Source organism: Chiloscyllium plagiosum, chromosome 6 (assembly GCF_004010195.1).
Source record: "Chiloscyllium plagiosum isolate BGI_BamShark_2017 chromosome 6, ASM401019v2, whole genome shotgun sequence".
NCBI classification, from domain to species: Eukaryota; Metazoa; Chordata; class Chondrichthyes; order Orectolobiformes; family Hemiscylliidae; genus Chiloscyllium; species Chiloscyllium plagiosum.
This window is the reverse complement of record NC_057715.1, coordinates 36293304-36316435: the sequence shown is the minus strand read 5'-3', so window position 1 is coordinate 36316435 and position 23132 is coordinate 36293304. Positions and strand designations below refer to the sequence as shown.

Below are 23132 nucleotides of genomic sequence, written 5' to 3'. Positions count from 1 at the left end.
CAAGAATTACTTTTTACTGCTATCGTGTGTGATGCTGCAATGCTTTATCTCTTACCAGAGTAAAGTTTTTTTTAAGTGTATGATTCGATTAGAAAGAAGCACATACGGATGCATGAAACCACATTACATTCTATGTGAAAGGCAAACCGAGTCAAAGTGTCAGTGTGCCTGGCTTTTCTTTTTTGCAAGCGGCATACATCTTGTTATCATACTGTTTGTTTGAAGATCAGGGTCAGTTTTACTTTAACCAAGTACTCCCTACCCAACCTAGCGAGAATGCACCGTACTGGCAGGGCGCTGGTGTAGATCAAATCTCAGGCCTGGACACGTAATTGGTAAAATTCACATCATTTATTTAACATATTCCCCATAATGGGCTTGAAAGAGTTGGACAGGTCCATTCAGGCACTGTCCCACGGTGTGTCCTGGATTCTACTCATGTTTCCTCATCACTCTTCCCCTCTTGCCAGCCGTTTATTGTCACCGGTTCAACACTTTTAAAAAAAAGACCGTGGATGCTGGAGAATCTCAGCAAAGTCTGTGGAGAGACTGCTCGTTCTCTCTCCACACATGGTGCCGGAACTGCCTGGGTTCTCCAGCCCTTGCTGCTTTCATTTAAGATTCCGGAATCCGCAAAGCTTTGATGTTTCCAATCAAATGAATTCGGTCCAAAAGGCAAAAAAAAACTGTTCCTGAGGACCGATGCAGAGCCGTGCATTTCCCTAACGTTGCAGCGTGAACATGAAATGTTGCAGTGACGCGCTCAGTCTCGGCGCCCCTCTGAGAATTACTGCTCACCTCTGAGAGGTTCGGGAGGGTTGAGGTAGGACTGAGGACAGGGGGTGGGAAAGGGAGGGGCTGAGGTTTCATGCAAATCGCTCGGGTGGAGCTCCCGGCCTTTCCAACGAAAGCTGATTAAAGCGAGTTTGAAGGGGGCAGGGCTTCTGAGCTGATTCAGAAGTCAAAAGAAGTCTCCTAAACAAAAACCTCTGGCAATCTGAGAGAACACCAGGAAAACAGTAGCTTTGCAGCTCCAGCGCGTATTCCGCTCTGTATTTCTCCCTCTCTCTCTCTCTGCTGTTGGCGTTATTGTACAGGAACCACAGAAAGAAGAAAGGAAACCGATTATAAAACTGTCACAGCATCTGAGGAAACTGTCACCGGAATAGGTCGTGTCTGTTGGAGTGTGAACACAGTTTTGAGAAGTATCAGTTCTTCAGAATCGTGTTTTTTTAAATTTTAAATCAAGTTCCTGCAAGCGTGTGTTTGACTTCCACACAGCGCCAGCGTCAGTATAACTCCGGACTTGTTGGGACACTGATAGCACGGATCAAAATGAGACTATTCTGTTGTCTGAGAGGAGACGCCGAGTGAGAGGAAACTTCGCTTGTCTCTTCTGCCAATCTACATCGCCGAGAACCTGTGCAACTCGGCTTCTGGGTAGGCTGCACTTACGGGTAAGTGAATCTTAAACGTTACACCTGCATCCTGTCTTAGAAAACGCAGTTTGTTTGATACGCCGCTTGTTGCCTTTAAGACAAAATGCGGGCTGCACCTCGCGTGGCTCCCCAGATAACTGGCGGATCTCACTCGACTTGAAAACCTGTTTCTGGGACAGACCGGCCGCTTTGCAGGTAAGAGGAGCTCCTTCCTAGCTGCTTCCTCCCAGTGTCGTCCAGCAAGGCATCGCATCAAAGGGAAAGGGAAAGAGAGAGAAATCACATAGGCTGCTTTCCTGGCTTAAGTTAAAAGTGTCCAGTGAATACAAACGCGGCGTAAACAGTTATTGACGCCGGTGCTTGCTTGATGTTGGGGTAGGTGGCTTTTTTTCTGGAATTTGAGTTATTTTAGCACAATATGAAAGGAGAATATAATGAAGGGCTTGGAGAGCTCGCGCGATTTTGTCCCTTTGGAAGGATCACCTTCGAGATACCAGACACGATTGTTCCTATAAAGTCCTGTTCCTGTGACTTTAAGTAAGTCTATAATAGCCCTTGCAAAGTAATAAACGATGACAGTCAAATGGTGTCAAACATTTAATGCCCAGTTGTGTTTGCATGCCGAGTAATTGCCTTTGTGGTATAGTGTTATTTAGGAGAATGAATTAAATTCAGTGTAGGTATTCGTAAAGCAACCCCCTCCCCCGCCCCCAAATCGGGGCTCAGTCAAAATCTTGTGAGAAATTCCTTCTGCGGACGTTCGTTTGCAAAACAGAGTTAAAAATCACACAACACCAGGTTATAGTCCAACAGGTTTAATTGGAAGCACACTAGCTTTCGGAGCGACGCTCCTTCATCAGGTGGGTAGTGGAGGGCTCAATCCTAACACAGAATTTATAGCAAAAATTTACAGTGTGATGTAACTGAAATTATACATTGAAAAATTGATTGTCTGTTAAGCCTTTCATCTGTTAGAATACAGTGATAGTTTCACTTCTTTCATGTGAAAGAATGAAAGAAGTGAAACTATCACGTCCTCTATCAGATGAAAGGCTTAGCAATCAAATTTTCAATGTATAATTTCAGTTACATCACACTAAATTTTTGCTATAAATTCTGTGTTAGGATTGAGCCCTCCACTACCCACCTGATGAAGGAGCGTCGCTCCGAAAGCTAGTGTGCTTCCAATTAAACCTGTTGGACTATAACCTGGTGTTGTGTGATTTTTAACTTTGTACACCCCAGTCCAACACCGGCATCTCCAAATCATGTTTGCAAAACAGTTCGGGATATCTCGATCCTATCGGAAGCTTCCTCGGAAGTGGTGAAATGTTTCGGTTATTTGCAGCTGGACTCAGAAAACAGAGGACCAGATACAAACACACACATATCCCGGACGGGGATTTCTACCAGAAATTAATAATATTGGATCAACAATGTGCACCAGGCATTTTCTGAGTGGTAAAACGACTTCCGTGGAAATGACATTTCAGCAAATAATTGTAGTGCATGTCTGTGTTCCCGATTTATAATCACTTTGACCTACATTTACAGTGGATCCTAATCTGAGCAGCAGGTCAGAGCAGGCAATCATGTTGGCAGTTAACCAGAAAATTGTACTAACAGCTTGCCACAGCCGTCCGGACTAAGGTAAAGAGCACAGGCCATTGTTGGTGACAGCTTGCCCCTCTTATCGCTACGCTGCTCAGGGTTTGCGAAACCTGTCCACAATCCCGCCAGCGTTTGAGGCGGTCAGGCAATTATTGCCTGAAGCAGTTTGTAGTCCCAGTTTTCAAAACTGGACTCGTAGCCCAGAAGGAGAATTGATGAAGACGTACTTTCGATTGAGAAAATAACTCACATCAAACAAATAATAACTTTTAAAAGAAAAAGATCAAGGTAAGTGGTTGACTGGAGCAATGCCATGTATTCGAAAACTTTGATAGAAATTTCGATATAAGGTTTGTACAGGCACGCTTACAATGTTGCCAAAATAGAATGTTCTGGGTCTTCACTATAACATCGAATCTCCAGCTGTTTTATATGCTATGCACTAACTGCATTTTAGATTAAATTCCCTACAGTGTGGAAACAGGCCCTTCAGCCCAACAAGTTCACACCGACCCTCTGAAAAGTAACCCACCAGACCCATTTCCCTCTGACTAATGCATCTAACACTATGGACGACTTAACACGGTCAATTCACCGGCCCTGCACATTTTTGTTCTGTTAATTTTCTGGTCAATGATAATCTCCAGGATGTTCATAATTGGGAACTTAGTGATGTGATACCACTGAATGTTGCGAGGAGATGATTAGATTCTCTCCTATTGAACTTGGTCATTGTTTGGTGCTTGTAAGGCACAATTGTTACCAGCTCAAGCCTGAATGATGCTAAGATCCTGTTGCATATGGGCGCAATCTGCTTTTGTATCTAAAAGTCGCAAATGGACAGAGATGATTGACCTGCAACAATGAGTCTTCCTATGTACTAGTTATCACTCCAACCAGTGGAGAACTGCTATCAACATTCTCCAGTTCTACCACAGCTCTTTGATGCCATACTTGGTTAATCACAGCTTTGATGTCAAGGACAGCCATTCTTGCTTTCCCTGTTGAATTCAGCTCATTTGACCATGTTTCGACCAGGGTTCAGATGAGGTCAGGAGATGGATGGGTCTAATGGACGTAAACTGAGTGTGAATGAGCCAGATATGGCTGAGTATGTGCTGTTTGATATCATTTTGGACAATACCTTGCATCACTTTGCTGATATTTGTAAAATGGTAAAATGGACCAGGTTAGCTGAGTAGAACAGTTTGCGTAAAGACACAATTAGTTCTCGAACCCTAATGCCAGAATGTTGTCAGGGCCTATTGCTTATGCTGTATCAAGTGCTTTCAGCCATTCTTTGAAACTGAGTGGAGTGAATCGTTGTCTGGAGAATGGTATCTGTAATGTTGGAGACTTCAGATGGGGACAGGAATGGACTGTCCACTTGGCACTTCTGCTGATGATGGTTACAAATGCTTCAAGCTTGTCTTTTGCACAGGTGTTGATTGAATGATAGTTATTGACCTGCAAATGGAGGTAATATCCTTAAAAGCTGTTCTTTGAAATCATACCATGAGATCTTCTCCATCCACTTAGTTTTGGTGTGAGGAAAAGTTGCATGGGACCATCTCTGGAGTCATCTATTTCTAAAAGCAGCACAATCCCCACTTAATGTCAGTCAGAATCTTTGTGCTCAAGGCCTGGAGTGGAACTGAACCCACACTCCTCTGACTTAGAGATGAAAATGGGACCAACCAAAGTGCAATGGCATAAGACTTGTGATCCAGTCTCCCATTTGACATTCTGGATAGGAGCTCAGAAACAATTTCTAGAGGCTATGAAAATAGGTTTCAGTTTAACTTAAGGATTGGTTAGGCACTTTAAAAATTAATTCATTAAAGTAGGTGACATTTTTCTGTGTGATATTTAGCTTATAAATATATTAGCAATTTGGATGAGATTCAAGTTTGCTGAAAAGCATTTATTTAAATTAGTATTTTTATGATGCCTTAATCATACTTATTGTAAACATAAATGTCTCAACCCATTAACACCATTGTATGCTAATAACATTTAGTTCAATTTCAACACAAATAACTGAACTGTTTAAGTGAACACTCCTGTCCACTCTTAACATTCAAAAAAAGCTTCCAGGAACTGAAGTCCTTTAGATGTTCAGTTTTTCATTATCAGTTGCCTACTGTGATACACAGTAGGCAAATAACTTTTGCCTACTAATTCTTTGTCATGTTCCAGAGATACTGATATGAAACATGCAAGTCCAAACTAAGGTTACGCTTATTATCACATTCTAGAATAGATGCATCTGCATACAAGTCATAGACCAAATTCACAGCATCATATTTCAGAATAACACCAATGCCTATTGCTGAACTTTGACATTCATTAATCATGAGTAAGAAAATGCATTTTGTTGAAAATGATTTCAAGAATATTTTATTTCACCTGGCTATTATTTCCATGCCAGGTGGTCAAGTGACCAAACAAGGTCTTTTTGTTCAATGTGAAAATTCCCCTTATGTTGAATATGTGATCTGCTTTGAGATTTTCAAATACCTAACCTTCATGAACTGATACAAGAATGTGCCACCGATATGGTTAAGCTGTAATTTTCCTTTGCGTTGTACTGGTCGCCTACACAGTTACATGATTCATCATAAAATTATTAAAATAGTAATTTCAGAGGCTGGCATGAAAAAGGCACAATGCATGCCTTACTGCACTGGTAGTAGATATAATGCCAGCTATTAGAGCTTAGCATCATTAGTAATTATCTTGTGGTTTGACCTCTCCACTATCAAGCACTAGAGTGCTACTTCTGTTGTCTTTCTCAGATATGGCACATGTAATTTTGCATAAAGATAGCAGATAGCATGGAATTGTGACAACATGTACCAGCCTATTTGTCCTACATCTGCTCTTAGTGAGCTGAATCCTTATCATAATTTCTTTGGCTTGTGCTCCCTATGGATGTCAGGCATTGTTCGCTGCAGACCTATATATTTAAAGCATCCTGCATTCATCATTACTCATTATTGCAACATTCTCCATACCTGATCTCATTTATTTCAGAGCATAGTGACTTTGCCCCCCTATTGCTGTATATGCTGATTAACTTCAAAATATTCCTATTTATATATTACCTCTGCGAGCAGTTTCCTTCTAATTGAATCAAAAATAGATCAAATGATCTCTTGCCACTCATTGTTTTGGTAAAATATTCAACATCTACTGCAATACTAAGAATGGAAAAAGGTACAAGCATATGGGAAGATAAATAATAGTCAGATTTTTTTTTTGAAAAGCTGCATTATTTGGAAGAATTGGAGCAAGAAAACAATCCTAGTGTCAAGAATACCAAAAGGCAAAGAGTTAAAAGTAGATGCACAGAGACACAGAATCATACATGAAATTTATAGATTTAATATAAAGTAGAGAACAAAGGTTAGAAAAATAAATATGGAATTCGATGCCAAGTTGTTTTTAAAAATTGCCACTCTTAATCAGGAAAAAGAGAGGGAAGTCTCACTAATAGATTCAAGTGTCGAATGATCTCCTGTGGAGGTCGTGTTCAGACTTGAGCCACTTCATATTAATAAAACTGATTTAGATATTAATGCCAACTTTAGTGTTAAGAGTTTCTGGCTGAGAGTAATAGAAACCAGAGCAAAAACATGCAAAGTTTTGAAATGTATTACTACTAACTGAAAATATTGCTCATATTCATGCAACAATATGATGCATGAATGCAATAAAATTAATCTAGGAGGATTGAGAAAGATAACTTTCAATTTTAGCGTATCATTAAGGACAATGTTTGAGGAGGCAATTTGTTTTTAAAAATCACAAAAGCATTAGGAAGTATATTACCTCAACTGTGGAATGCAAGATCATTTCCTATACAATGCACTGTTCAGAAGAGAATTTAACTTTTCAGAGTCTTGGTTTCTGGTACAATTATACTAGCTGAATGAATGTGTGAATCTTTATGAGATGAACAGAAATCAAAATTGATTTCTTTAAGTAAAGGAACAAAATCTTCATTTTAATGTCCTGCTGCAAGTTGAAAACCTATCTTCAGATTTGGATTTAGTCCACACAACTCACAGTTTCTCATCCATTAAACTGAATGACATCCAATTCTCTGACTCATGCTCCTGTCAAGTGAGACTACACAACCAGGCACTGGTGTGTTATCCCATTATGTGAAGTACTAACTGCAACTGTGCATGGGTGTATTCAATTTCTGAAAGAAGTGCAGTCTAGTTTGTTCTCGGTTGCTGTGTGTCATCTAAGCTGACAGCTGGATGTCATCCGGGGCTTGGGTTGACAAGTGACAAGTAGCATTTGTGCTAAAATAATGCCAGTTAGTGATTATCTCTAACAAAAAAAAGAAATAACCTGACCATCTGTCTCTCTTTAATATTCAGTGGAACTACCATTGACCAGAAACTGAATTGGACTAGACATATGAATATAGTGTTTACAAGAGAAGGTCAGAGGCTAGGAATCCTGCAGTGAATAACTAACATCCTGACTCCCAACCAACTGCCCACCATCTACAGGCTCCAGTCAGGAATATAATGGAATATTCTTCAGTAATCTGGATGAGCAACTACAACAACACTCAAGAAGCCCAATATCATCTAAGACAAAGCAGTCTGCTTGGTCAGCATACTTTCCATCAACAAGCATTCACTCCCTCCTGTAGCAGTCCATGGTGGCAGCAGGATATAGTATATTTACAGGGTATGATACAACATCTCATCCAAGCTTCGTTGACAGGGCCTTCTAAACCTATTGCCTCTTGCAGTTTGATGGACTAGAGCAGCAGATTCACAAGAACACCATTATCCCCAAACTCCCCTCTGAGTCACATGCCATCCTAAGTTGGAACTATATCATGAATCCTTTACTAATGCTGGATCCAAAATCCTGGGTGTCCCTGAAGAGCGATGTAGGTTTACTTGCACAAACAGATCCAAGTGATGGCACATTGCCAGAGTTAGGCATAGGCAACAAATCTTGGCTTTTCCACTGATACCTACATTCAATGAAAGAATGGGCTAAATAAAATCCAAGTGCATTAATCGAAGAGATATTTGTCCTTTCAAAAGGAAGGCTGATTTAACTTGGCTGGTGCAAAATTAAATTTTAAAAGTTGCTCCGATATTTCACTGAGCTTCATGTGAATTTTGAGAACACTGAATGAAATTTTTTAAGTTTGGACATCCTGTAATTCTGCTAACATCAAACATTATCATTGCCAGAAAATCTCTTTTGTAACTGCACTTGGGCTCTGTTCAGAACCAGCATGTGGTTTAACAAAGATTAGCCAACTTTGCATAACAGCTGGCAGATTCTGCACTCAAGATGCTAGCAACAGTGTGTGTAAGTATGACTGAGGCTAATTCTATCCTCACTTGATATCCAGTTATGTACATTTTATAGCAAGGAGCCTCAGATAAGAGTTCAAGAACAAAAATTAAGGCCTCTTTATGACCTCATGAAGAGGGCGCCTGAAGTCCATTCCTCTATTCGCTGATGTATAGAATACATGAGCAGGAAAATTCTGCTGGAACTGGATAAATCAGCAATTAGGGCACAACTTAATAACTGCATGCAGATCTGATCACTTTATCACAGAAAGGATGCACTAGTTAGAGTACAAAGAAGGTTTGTGAGATGATGCCAGGACTTGAAAACCAGCAAAGAAGAAAGCTTGAATAAGAACCTCAGTCCAGGAGTAGGAGATTCAGCCACTTGAGCCTGTTCCGCCTTTTAATACGATTACAGTTGATCTTATACCAGCCTCAAATCTACTTTATTGGCCACTTTCTTCAAAACATTGGTAACTAAAAATCTGTCTATCTATTCTTTCAACTTATTCATCTGTTGTTGAAAACACATGGATCATTTTCCTCAGAACACAATAGACTGAGGTGAAATTTAATTCAAAGTTCAAGCTATGAGGGACCTGTATTGAGTGGATGGAAAGAGCCTACTTAGCAGAGAGGTTAGTGACGAAGTGGCATAAGATTAAAGTAGAAAGGTTGGGGGAAAATGATGGAACATTTTTCACCTGGAAGGCAGTAGAGGTCTGAAACTTACTATCTGAAAGACTAGTAGAAAGAGAAACCTGCAACTCACTAAAAATATATTCGGATTCTTTAACTAATAGTTTATGGGTCAATCTTTGAACTCAGTAGCTAAATATATTTGGGTCATTTGTGTGTGCATTGCTGGCTAGGCCAGTATTTATTGCCCTTCCCTAATTGTCCAAATGAATGTTTAGAGTCAACAATATTGTGTGGATCTGCAGTCATATATAGTTCAGACTTGGTAAGAATGGCAGTTACCTTCTCTAAAGGACATTAGTGAACAAGATGTTTTTTTTTTGACAATTGACAATGCACAGTTATCATTGAACTCCAATTTCAGATTTTTTTTAAGAATTGAATTCAAATTCCTATCATGGCAAGATTCAAACCCAGATCACATAGGTATTACCTGGGTCTCTGGATTAATACTGAAAAATGTGTTGCTGGAAAAGCGCAGCAGGTCAGGCAGCATCCAAGGAGCAGGAGAATTGACGTTCCAGGCATAAGCCCTTCTTCAGGAATGAGGAAGGTTGCCAAGCAGGCTAAGATAAAAGGTAGGGAGGAGGGACTTGGGGGAGGGGTGTTGGGAATGTGATAGGTGGAAGGAGGTTAAGGTGAGGGTGATAGGTCGGAGAGGGGGGGAAGAAGATTGCAGGTCAAGAAGGCGGTGCTGAGTCCGAGGGTTCCACCCTCACCTTAACCTCCTTCCACCTATCGCATTCCCAACGTCCCTCCCCAAAGTCCCTCCTCCCTACCTTTTATCTTAGCCTGCTTGTCACATCTTCCTCATTCCTGAAGAAGGGCTTATGCCCTAAACATCGATTCTCTTACTCCTTGGATGCTGCCTGACCTGCTGCGCTTTTCCAGCAACACATTTTTCAGCTCTGATCTCCAGCATCTGCAGTCCTCACTTTCTCCTCTCTGAATTAATAGTCCAGTGATAATACCACTAGGTTAGTGCCTCCTCATACTAGAAAGTAACATTACATTGGCCATTTCATTTCTTGGCCAGTGTGGACATGGTGGACAACGGGCTGTTATCTGTGCAAGAAAAGTTCTTTGTTTGTATGATCCTAATTAAGACTAGTTAACAACACAGCTGAGGAGTGTGATCCACAACGTCTTGCTTTATAACTTTATATGATGCAAACATATTTCACCGCTGAGCTCAAGTAAAGCTTCCTTAAAGCTTGTGCTGTTTGGGTGAATAATTATGTGGAGAACTGTGTTTACCCATACAACAAATTCAAAACATAAAATATTTTGGAGTATTTTGACTATTAAGGTGTTATGTAATGTAATGCAACACGCAGTGGTCTGCTTTGATCCATCCCTAAAGAAATACATAATTTAACTCTTCATAAGATCAACTGAGGTTTGAAATGCTTTTAATAGTCCAATTTTTAAAAAATGACTCATTCAAAGTAATTATTAGAAATTTTAGCATGCAAGTGCTTCACACATTTATTTTCATCAGACAAACAGCCCTGTTAAAACAATGAATCAAAGAACAGTGTGACAAAGTATTCATGCAATAGTTTATGTTAGTAAAACATTTTCAAAATTGGACCCTATTCCTCCATCTAATAAAATTATTATCACATGAAAATGTGTTCAGTCTGTTAACGAGTGGCATAATAGTGGAGTGATAGCCCATTGCTGCATTGAGATAAATATTTCTAAAATAAATATGTTTTATTTTAATAAATACAAATGTACAGCCTGAGTACAGTTATCACTGTATCACTGAATTTAGGAATTTAAACTGAGCATAAAGTAGCAGAACACAACTTAAGACGTTAACAAAAATAATTTATGATGAAAAATTATGTCACAGGTTTTTTCCAATCTGCGTTTTCATACACTTCATGAACATGCTGTATCTATGTTTATTTTAATTATTCAAAGAATGATATACTATTGATCGTCTGGGGAAAGAATGATACATTGCTGGGTGATAAAGGTGTTATAGCATCTTTGATGTCAGGGTTCTTCTATTTTGACAGGTAGAAGTAGAATTACTACTGAGGAATATGTCATTCCACATGATTGAGTGGCAAATTCATGTTTCATAAGTGAGTAAAAAAAAACTTTTGTATTCTCCAAAAGATATTGCTTCCTTTTGAAATCTGGAGTGACTTTTTTGTTCCTTTCAGTTTTCTTCTCCAAATAAAGTTATTTGTTTTATAAATCCAACAGATAATCTTATAATTGATGCAAAATTATGTTAGCAGCATTTATATACACAAATTAAGCTGTCCAAGAATGTTACCTTTTTGTGGTTGTTTGCTTCATGTAACACCCTCAGAGCAGGTATACCACAGATTAGTCTAAATTCTAGCTGGTCTTTGATGGATAAGAAAAGCATAAATCTGGGATGATGTAAGTTAACATCTGGATTTTACATATCATTGAAAGAATATTTGGGATCTCTGGGAAGTGAATGACATAGCTGAATCTAATATGGTGTTTTATGTGATATTATACTGACTGTTAACGGATGTGTGTAATACTCTTTCTTTCTTTATTGGTGTAAGTAGCCACTGCCCAAAAAATAATAGTTCATGCTGATAGAATTAAACATGTAGCCACATCCCAGGAATTCAAGGGAGGTTTGACTAGAATTGTTAAGCGTTGAGACACTTTATGCAGTTGTGCAATCTACTACAGTATTGTCACATGAACACGTCAATTTCTGCCATTTTAGCAGACTGCTGACAGTATCCAGTAAGAACTATTTGAAATAATTCAAATTTACCTTAAAACAAGAGGATATTTGATATGTAGTAATCAAAATGATGTACATCTAAAGCAATAAATGGCAGATTCAAAATGCAAAGTTAATGATCAAGTATAAAAAGATTTGCAACAGATTCAAAGGATTTCATAAAAGTGGAGCTTTTTGATAGTAGGCTATAGAAAGTCTCAGAAAGGGCTGAACAAGTTTGGACATGAAGTGAACAGTTAAAACTCTGCAAATGTAAAGGATTACATAATATTGGGAAGTTAAAAAATTAAAATTTTATAAGCAAGTTATTAATAGCTGGAAGTGATTATTAGTATCATGACTTTCTTGTGTCCACAGACAATCTGCAATGATCCTACCCAAATCCAACCCTAAGGTGACAGTTATTGTTGGCATCAGTAATTAGGCATTAATGGCGTCAAATAATTAGGCCAAAGGAATACAGAGATCAAAAATCCAAGTGTGAAGTAGGACAGTAGAGTGGGATTCTTTCTATTTCACTGACTTATATAAATAACTTGCCAAATGGATATACAATAGATGGTATAAAGGTGCTGCAATACTAGACCTATGGTCATGCCAACTAGGCAAAGCAGATGCAGATGCTGGCTGTTCCTCATCCTGACTGATCCCTCAGAACTGGCACCAGGCCATTAAACTGTGTTCATGCTAATTTGTAGGTGTGCAATAACAGTCACCCTGGGAATACATTTCAACACTGCATGATTCCATCAGTTGTAATATCCCTGTTCTTACTGCTGTTAGAGACGATGTTCAGGTCAGGACTTGCAGGAACCTCAGAACTTCTGCACGTCAGTTGTTTTCTTGAGCATAACTTTTCTTCTCTCAGCAAACACATCAGCATTTTAGAATTTCTAATTTTTTTTTTCAATTGAGATCATACTTCAGTGAAGATTTAGTTAGATGTCACAGTGCAGACTGATCAAAATTTTCCTTCTCCTCGTGCTCGAGTTAAACATGTACCATTCATAAATAACATTAGTAGAAGGCTCAAAGTGGATCTTCACAGACTTCAAATTTTCTCCAGTCTGGCTATTCTGCAACTCTGTGAGGTCTGGGTTGTAACTGAGCTTATAGTACTTGTCCCCCAGTACTGATAGCAGGATCGCAGCTCTTACTCATTCACATTTTCTGTTTAGCTCTGTGGCTCTCTCATAATTTTGCTATTAAAACTGGAAATATTCCAATTCTGTTTCGAATCAACTTTCTTCCCTATAGGAACAGGACTGAAAAATTCACAGCTGTACTGACTCACCCAGCAATGTCAAGTTGGGAATAATAGTTCTAGTTATTTTTTGCTGCTCCTTGCAATAATTGATTTTCTTATAATTATCAAAATTTACACAATTTAAGCAACATACTGTGACATCATGCTCCATGCTTTACTGATGGGCCAATGAGAGTTTAATTTAGATAAATGCGAGGTGCTGCATTTTGGGAAAGCAAATCTTAGCAGGACTTATACGGTTAATGGTAAGGTCCTAGAGAGTGCTGCTGAACAAAGAGATCTTGGAGTGCAGGTTCATAGCTCCTTGAAAGTGGAATCACAGGTAATTAGGACAGTGAAGGAGGCATTTGGTATGCTTTCCTTTATTGGGCAGAGTATTGCGTACAGGAATTGGGAGGTCATGTTGCAGCTGTACAGGACATCAGTTAGGCCACTTTTGGAATATTGTGTGCAATTCTGATCTTCCTCTCGGAAGGATGTTGTGAAACTTGACAGGGTTCAGAAAAGATTTACAAGGATGTTTCCAGGGTTGGACGATTTGTGCTATAGGGAGAGGTTGAATAGTCCTGTTTTCCCTGGAGCATTGGAGGCTGAGGGATGACCTTATAGAGGTTTATAAAATCATAAAGAGCATGGATAGGATAAATAGACAAAGTCTTTTCCCTGGAGAGGGGGAGTCCAGAACTAGAGGGCATAGTTTTAGGGTGAAAAGGGAAAGATATAAATGCAACATTTAAAAGGCATCTGGATGGGTATATGAATAGGAAGGGTTTGGAGGGTTTGGAGGGACATGGGCCAGGTGCTGGCAGGTGGGACTAGATTGAGATGGGATATCTGGTTGGCATGGACAAGTTGTACCAAAGGGTCTCTTTCTGTGCTGTGCATCTCTCTGACTCTATGACTCTATAACCCCTGCCTTCATGCCTAGATAATAACTATATCAAAGATCATTTAAAGTATAGCAAGTTACAGTGTACAAGGTACCATATGCAAATATATTTCTCCAAACAGGTTAAGGAACTTAAGTGGCCAGCTACTTACTCAGCCACTTTGGGTTCATGATAGACTGCACAATGGATGGGCTGTTCAACAACTCCTCCATCCGAACCTTTTTAACAGGTCAGGAACTGGCAGGAGAACTGCCAATGGATTTTATGTGCCTCCTTTATCTTCAAAGCCACTGGCAAGAGGGTGAAAAATCCAGCCTAAGACTTTTATCAGATACTCAAAAAAAAATCCAGCAAGTCCAAGCTGCTTCTTCAGAGAACAACCTTGCTCACCTTTCCGCTAAGTTGCTCAATCTTTCCTACCATCAAAGTCTTATACATTTTAAGGGCCTCTCTGTCACATGGGCTTAGTTCAGGTAAATCTTTGAATTTGAGGAAGACTATGATTCTTTATTTATCTTTTCTATATACTTGTTCAAAAGCTACTTTAGGATCATTGTTACAACACTTGATTTAAAAACTATAAGAGACATAATTTAAAATTTCTTTTTTTAATGAATGTTAATCAGATATTAAAAGGAGACATTGTTGTGACAGGTCACCAGATCACATCTTCCAGATTCTGTCAAAAGATGCCTATATCATAATACTCTTCCGTATTACAACAACATCTTATATAAGCATCTCTTATTTATATTCCATTATAGCTGGCAAATTGGGGAAACAATGCAAGGAGGAATAAAAAATTGCTGAACAACACATACTAGAGATCATAACTATGGGGTGAATCTTCAGATTTTCTAATTTGGTAATTCATGATTTAACTCCTGGTGCAACATAAAAGGTAAAGTCACCATAGTCCTACCAGACTATATGGCTACTCTCTTACTAGAGAGAGAGATGGCTGGTGATGGATTAACCTAAGGGTCAATTGTCATTCATGTAAATGATTTGGATGTGAATATAGGAAGTATGGTTAGTAAAATGTGGAGCTGGATAAAGCACAGCAGGTCAAGCAATATCAGAAGAGCAGGCATGTTGATGTTTCGGGCAGGTCCCTTCATTAGGACTGGGAATGGGGTTGGAGGCTGAGAAATAAGTAGAGGGAGGCGAGTGGGGCTGGGGGAAAGGTATGTAGGATGGCAATAGGTGGATGTGCATAGGAGGTGAATGAGATTGGCCAGTGGGAAGGGTGAAGCAGGGAGGTGGGAAGGAAGATGAACAAGTTAGATCAGGTCAAGGGGGTGGATCAGAGAGCGAGGGCTAGACCTGGGATGAGGTAGGAAGGTGGGGAGATTTGGAAGCTGGTGAATTCTATGTTGAGGCCATAAGGTTATAAGCTGCTGTGGCAGAAGATGAGGTGTTCTTATTCTAATTTACCTATGGTCTTGTTTTGGTGGTGGTGGTGGTGGAGGAGGAGCTGAAATAGCTGGCAACAGAGAGGTGGGGTTGTTTGGCGAGTGTGGACTATAGATGTTCCCTGAACCAATCCCCAAGTTTGCGTTTGGTCTCTCCAATGTATAGAAGACCACATTGAGAGCAACGGATACAGTAAATCAGGTTCGAGCGAATACAGGTGAACCTCTGCCAGACTTGGAATGATTCTTAGGGACCATGTATGGAAGTAAGAGAAGAGGTGTTACAGCAGGTGTTGCACCTCCTGGGAAAGGTGCAAGGTGTGGAGGAACTGTTGGTGGGGAGTGTGGACCTAATGAGTTGCAGAGGAAACGATCCCTATGGAAAGCAGATAGGGGTGGGGAAGGAAATATCCTTTTGGTGGTGGGTTCTGACTGCAGGTTGTGAAAATGGTGAAGTATGGTGCATTGGATTTGGAGATGAGTAAAGTGTAAGGTGAGGTACGGTTTCTGTCCCTGTTGTATTTGAGGGTGGGGTGTCTTGGATGTTTGAGGGCAGAGGTGGGAGATGCAGTTGAAGGCCTCATTGATAATGGGGAGGGAAAATTACGGTCGTTGAAGTTGGAGGACATTTGGGATGTCCTGGAGTGGAATTGCTCATCCTGGGAGCAGATACGGCAGAGACGGAGGAATTGTGATTACATTTTTGCAGTGGTGGAGTGGGAGAATGTGTGGTCAAGGTTACTATGGGGGACAGTGGATTTGAAATAGATGTCACTGCTGAGTCGGTTGCCGGAAATGGAGAAGGAAAGGTCCAGGAAAGGGGGTGGTAGGTGTCAGAAATGGTCCAGGTGAATTTGAGGGCAGGGTGGAAGATCTGGGTGAGGTGGATGAACTGTTCAAGCTGTGGGAGCACAAGGCAGTGACGATGCAGTCATCGACATAGCAGAGGAAAAGGTGGGGGCTGGAGTTGGCGTAGCTGCAAAAGAGGGACTGTTCCACATATCCTACAAAGAGGCTAGCACAGCTCTGATCCATGCAAATGCCCATAGCCACCCCTCTGCTTTGTGGAAGTGGGAGGGTTCAAGGGAAAATTTGTAAAGGGTGAGTACCAGTTCTGCCAAGTGAACGAGAGTGTTGGTGGAGGGGGACTGATTGAGTCTGCAGAAGAGGAAGAAGTGGAGGGCTTTTAGGCCAGGGAACTGAAAGTCATGGAGGAAGTAGAGGGTGTGAGTGGCATCCTGAATGTAGGTGCACCAAAGGGGACAAGACAGAGTCGAGATAAGAATAGATGAATTCAGTGGGGCAGGAGCAGGCAGAGACAATCGGTCGACGTGGGGAGTCAGGTTTTTGGATTTTGGGTAGGAGATAGAAACAGATGGTGCAGTGTTGGGGAACTATAAGGTTGGGGACTGTGGATAGGTAATCTCCCTAGGCAATGAGGTTGTGGATGGTCCTGGAGATATAGGTTTGGTGATAGGAGGTGGGGTCATGGTCAAGGGGGCAGTAAGAGGAGGTGTCAGTGAGTTGGTGTCTGGCTTCAGTGAGGTAGAGGTCAGTGCGCCAAACTACTGCTGCACCTCCCTTGTCAGCTGATTTATTGGTAAGGTTGGGGAGGGAGCTGATTGCTGCACATTGTGAGGGTGGGAGGTTGGAGTAGGTGAGAGGGGTGGAGAGATTGAGGCAGTTGATGTTGCAACAGCAGCTGGAGATGAAGAGGTCAAGGAAAGGTAGGAGGCCAGGATGCGGTGTTCAGAAGGATGGAGAAGGGGTCTTCGGAGGGAAGGTCTGAGTCATGTTTGAAGAAGTAGGCACAGAAGTGGAAGCGGCAGAAAAAGAGTTCAACATCTCAACATGTATGAAATTCATTAATGTGTGGGCGCAGTGGAATGAACGTGATTCCTTTGCTGAGGCCTGACTGTTCATCCTCAGTGAGGGGGAAGTGTGGGAGAATGGTAAATACCTAGCAGGGCTTGGAGCTGGGGCCTAGTGTTGAGCTGGATTTGGGAATGAGGGTGGAGATTGCTTCTGAAGAGGGAGTGTGTGGAAGTGGTCATGTGATCTGCAGTGACGTTAGCAGAAATGGTGTTGTTGGTGAAGATGGAATTAACGTTGTCAGCAAAGGCAGAAGTGATATGGTCAGTGGCAGTCGCGGGGGCAGCGTGGTGGGTCCAGTCTGCAAAGGCGATGTGGTCGGCAGGATCGGCAGAAAAGATGTCATCCTCTGTGGCTGTATGGGTGGCTGAAGCTGTGTAGGCAGGTGCTGAGGAAGGAGACATAGCTGTAGTAATGGGATTGTTTCAGGATGTGGTCAAAGAGCTTCAAGGTGGTGGAGATGGCCGAGGGTTGCAGTGGGAGAGACACTCGCTGAGATCTTTGCAGCAGGAGGAGGAAGAAACCCTCTTCAAGATGAGCATTCTTTGCAGAGGCTTCGCAGGAAGGTTTGCAGCAACTTGGAGATGGTGAGGAATGCAGATGCTGGAAAGTTAGAGTTGATAAAATGAGGAGCTGGATAAAGCACAGCAAGTCAAGCAGCATCAGAAGAGCAGGAGAGCCGAAGTTTTGGGCAGGACTCTCCATCAGAACTGGGGAGGGGGAAGGGGACTGGGAATTAAATAGAGGGAGGGTGTTGGGCTGGAAGAAAGGTAGGTGGGACGGTGATTGGTCGGTGGGAAGGGACCAAAGAATCACTCCCAAGTCTGGCAGAGATTTACCTGCATTTCCACTAACCTATTTTATTGCATACTTTGTTACCACGTGGTCTCGAATACATTGGAGAGATCAAGTGCAAAGATGGGGATCAATTCGGGAACATCTATGGTCCTCATGCTCTAATCAAACCCACATCCTGGTTGCCAGCCATTTCAACTCCCTCTCCCTCTCCTCTAATGATATGTCCATTGTGAGCCTCCTCCACTGTCAAAATAAAGCCACATGTAAACTGGAGGAAGAACACCTCATCTTATGGCCTCAACATAGAATTCAACAGCTTCCAGATCTCCCCACCCCCCACCTCATACCAGGCCCAGCCCTCCCTCTCCACCCTGCCCCTTGATCTGATCTAACCCGTCCATCTTCCTTCCCACCTACCCCTCCACCCTTCCCACTTACCAAACTCATTCACCTCCTACCTACATCCACCTATGGCCATCCCACTACCTTTTCCCCCAGCCCAGTCCCCCTATCCATTTCTCAGCCCCTCCCCCTCCCCAGTCCTGATTAAGGATTCTGTCCAAAACATTATCTCTCCTGCTGTTCTGATGCTGCTTGACCTGCTGTGGTTTTTCCAGCTCCATATTTTATTGACTCTCACTTTCCAGCATCTGCAGTCCAGTTGACACTAAAATTGGAGGTGTAGTAGTTAGCAAAGAAGGTTACCTCAGAGTAAAATGGGATGTTGATCAGATAGGCTGAGGAGTTCAATTTGCCCTATATTTTCCTATGGCAAATCAGGGCAGGATTAATACACTTAATGGTATTGTCCTGGGGAGTGTTGCTGAACAAAGAGACCTTGGAGTGCAAGTTCATAATTCCTTGAAGGTGGAGTAACAGGTAGATAAGACAATGAAGAAGGTGTTTGATATGCTTGTCTTTATTGGTCATTGCATTGAGTAGAAGAGTTTGAGTGGTCATATTGTGGCTGCACAGGACATTGATTAGGCCACTTTTGGAATCCTGTGTGTAATTCGGGTCTTCCTACTGTAGGAAAGATGTTGTGAAACAAGGAGAGGGTTCAGAAAAGATTTCCAAGGATATTGCCAGGGTTGGAGGGTTTCAGTTATAGGGAGAAGCTGAATAGGCTGGGGCTATTTTCTCTGGAGCACCGGAAGCTGAGGGGTGACCTTATAGAAGTTTATAAAGTCATGAGCGGCATGGATAGGGTGAACATTCAATGCCTTTACCCCAGGATAGGGGAGTCTAAAATTAGAAGGCAAATGTTTATCGTGTGAGGGTAAAGATTTAAAAAGCACCTAAGGGACAACATTTTCACACAGAAGGTGGCGTGTGGAATGAGCTGCCAAACTAAGTGGTGGAGGCTGGTACAATTACAACATTTAAAAGTCATCTGGATAGGTATATGAATAGGAATGGTTTGGAAGGATATTGGCCAAAAGCTGGCAAATGGGACTAGATTAACTTCGGATATCTGTTCGACATGGACAGGGTGGACCGAAAGGTCTGTTCCTGTGCTTTACAACACTATGACTCTATAACACATCTCAAAAAAGGAAAGTGGTTGAGAAGGACAGCCCTTCACATACTTCACAGAGCACAGTAATGAGAATACAGTGAGTGAACACATTTTTATTTATTCATAGGTTGAGGATTTTGCTGGCTGGATGAGCATTTATTGTCCATGCTTGCATGCCCTTCAGAAGATGGTGTTGAGCTCCTTTCTTAAACAATTGCAGTTGTTGGGGTCCAGGGGCATCCACAGTGCTATTAGGACCATGATCAGTCTCCAGGGTCTTTTAGAATCACTTTCAGCAAATTTTATCAAAGGATTCTGCTTTGTGTCACATTGGATCTTCATGTTATATTACAAACAATTAACTTTCACAGTACAAAAAGGATTGTTTGCGTTACAGTGGTATTACCAGAATGTTGTAACTAACTGTGGTGGTTAAAAATGATGCTTCAGAGGAATATATCAGAAAGTGCTAGAAATGCTCAGCAGACCTGGCTATATCTGTGGTGCAATGCTTTGAATCACTATTACTTGGTTAAAGAAGGATTTTAAAGTAGTAGAAAGAAATGCTAAGCATTTCCAGACCTTTCATCTTCTTTATTTAAATTTTCCAGCATCCACAATACTTTGCTTTTATGTTAACCTCATTGAAAGATCTGCTTAATCTTTAAATGGTACACTGTACAATAGCCTATTAGGTAGAGAGGATCTCATATACTGTTGCTTCAGATAGTTTCATCTAACAACAGCAATGCAGTGTGGGTAATGATGAAAAAGAGCTGTGATCAATTGCTTTCCTCACATATGTCTGCATAGTGATGATGTGTTATACTCTAGAGAGCAACCAATACAGTATATCCTGTATATCATACTACTGCATAAGACATCTGTTCACATTTTTATCCTATTAAAGCTGACAAACACCTGAAACTGTGCAGAAAAAATAAAAAGCTGCTGAAGTAGCATCTGTTACAGATCATAAGTGTGTGATAAAGCTTCATAGCTTCCAATGTGGAGTAAAATAGCAAAGAATCTTTCATAAATCAAATGTTTAGTTGTGACATAAAATAACTTCATATTTCTCTCATGCTCCTCACTTATCTCAAGACTTTCTCAATGAAGTAACAGAGATGGCTAATGAAGAGAATGTACTGGATATTTTCTCTATGGTCTTTCAGAAAGTGTATGACAAAGTCAATAAAAGACTTGATCACAAATTGAAGCTCATGCAACAAGAAGGTCAGTGTCAGCTTGGATAAAATATTTGTTTAAAAGAAGATAGCAGTGAATTGTGGTTGTTGTGCTTATCTATGCTAATCCATACAGAGGACTGGTAACTCAAACTGTGTGCATTTGTTTGAAGGAATAAAACTATAGAAACAAATCTAAGAGTTCACACATTTGATTTCTAGCTCTGCTGATATCATCAGTCTGAAGAACACATGAGCATCCATCATATCATGTTAATGATAGGTAGCATTAGTTCTAGATATGCCCCTTAAAAGTGGTCAGACTGGAGGGTAGGAGATAATGGTGTTCTTCAATAGTTATTGCGATTATCACTGCATATATATTTATGTAATAGTATATCATCGAGTTTCATGATTTAGATGAAGAGGGAAGAGGTATTCTTTTTCCTTTTTCTAATCTACTTTCTTCACCATCCAGGTTGGTGAATAACTGGCAAATTATTCTATGACATTAACTTGTCAGTACAATTAAGACATGGCTAGGCAGCTTAGCCAAGTGGAATATACAGCTTGTGGAATGTGGGAAGTCATGGATACACTAAATGTCCAAAATGCAAATGTCTGCAGGAAGTGCGGTTCCCTGCATAAACTTGAGCTCTGGATTTCACAACTTGAGTGATGGCTAGTGTCACTGTTGTGCATCTACATAACTGAAGACAAAATGGATAGTTTCCTTAGGGAGTAGTCACACTGCAATTTGTGAGGAAAAACCAAATAAGTAGTGCAGAAGTCCCAGAGACATTCTTGTTCACAAATTGGTTTTACACAGTGATTACGGGTAAGAGTGATGATCCTTCAAAGGCGTGCAGTTAGAATGAAGTTAATGTTACCTCTAGTGGCTCAGCTATACAGAAGGAGAGGAAGAAGAGTGGAAGAGTGGTCCTAGGAGGGGATCCTTTCATTAGGGGATTAGACAGGAGTTTATACAACCGGATTCCAGGATAATATACTACCTCCCTGATGCCAGGGCCAACCATGTCACAGAGCAGCTGTAGGACATTCTACAAGGAGAGGTTCCATGTTGGCACCAGTGACTTGAGTAGAAAGGAGGACGAGGTCCTGAAAGTAGATTTCAGGAAGCTAGGAGCAAGAGTGAAAAGCAAGACACCTAATGTAGTAATCCCATGTTTACTTCCAGTCTCTCATGCTAGAATAGAAACAGGAGAACTGAGCAATTGAATATATGGCTAGAAAACCTATGTGGTTAGGACATCAGATTACAGGGCAGAGGGACCAGTTTTGGGCAGATGGGACATATGCAAGATGGACAATCTGCAATTTAGAAAGATCAGAAATAACACTCTCTTGGGGAGATTTGCTTTGCTGTTAGGGAGGGGTTAAACTAGACAGTAGGGGAATAGAATCTAAGTGAGAGCTGTGATTCAATGGAAGCAAAAGTGGTAAAAGGGAATAATGGGATAGTGAGCCAAAATAGAGTCTAGGGAAAATAATGGCAAATGTCAATGATTATTTGAGTGCATGAATTGATTGTAAATGTATGTTTTCATTAACATTGCAGAAATGCAGCTAAGGCGAATCAAATTTGTGAAATAAATATCCAATGATGTTCTCCTTTTTAGGAGGGATAGGCATCAAGGATAACAATGTGGGATAGCACTCCGAATAAGAAATGAGATCAGTACATTTGTAAAAGAGTATCTTAGATTGAAGGACTAAGATGAAGAATTAGCTTGGGTAGAGCTAAGCAATGGCAAGTTGAGGACATATTGTTGGGAGTTATTTCTAAGCCATAGATGGTAGAGCTAATTTTTGGTTATGGCATAAATCAGTAAAACAGAGATGCATGAGTAATACAATTATAAAGGATGACTTAAATTTACATATCACCTGGGTTAACAAAGTCAGTACTAATGCTGTAGAGGATGAATTCCTGGACTTTGTATAACATGAAGATTTGAAACAGTATGTTAAGAAGCCAACTAAGGATTGGGCTATTTTGGATTTGATGTTGTCTAATTTAATGTTTTCGAGGAGAAAGTGAGGTCTGCAGATGCTGGAGATCAAAGTTGAAACTTTATTGCTGGAACAGCACAGAAGGTCAGGCAGCATCCAGGGAACAGGAGATTCGACGTTTCGGGCACAGGCCCTTCTTCAGGAATGAGCAGAGAGTGTTCAGCAGGAGAAGATAAAAGGTAGGGAGGAGGGACTTGGAGGAGGGGCGTTGGAAATGTGATAGGTGGAAAGAGGTCAAGGTGAGGGTGATAGGTCGGAGTAGGATGGAGGCGGAGAGGTCAAGAAGAAGACTACAGGTCAGGAAGGC

General features: G+C 41.0%; 1 protein-coding gene across 3 annotated transcripts in view; it reads left to right on the top strand.

Annotated features, from left to right (window-relative positions):
• Positions 1 to 235: 235 nt before the first annotated feature.
• The window catches only part of slitrk6 (SLIT and NTRK-like family, member 6), a 34735-nt gene continuing 11838 nt past the window's right edge, over positions 236 to 23132 (top strand). Inside the window, exon 1 of one of the 3 annotated variants that reach the window (XM_043691443.1) lies at positions 236 to 1457. Coding sequence is in view for 1 of the 3 variants with exons in the window: in XM_043691442.1 (XP_043547377.1) it covers positions 11180 to 11190 (11 nt within the window). In the remaining 2 variants the exon portion in view is untranslated. Of the gene's footprint in view, positions 1458 to 1509; positions 1635 to 11137; positions 11191 to 23132 lie in introns of those variants that run through there. The other 2 variants (XM_043691444.1, XM_043691442.1) reach the window with 2 other exon arrangements.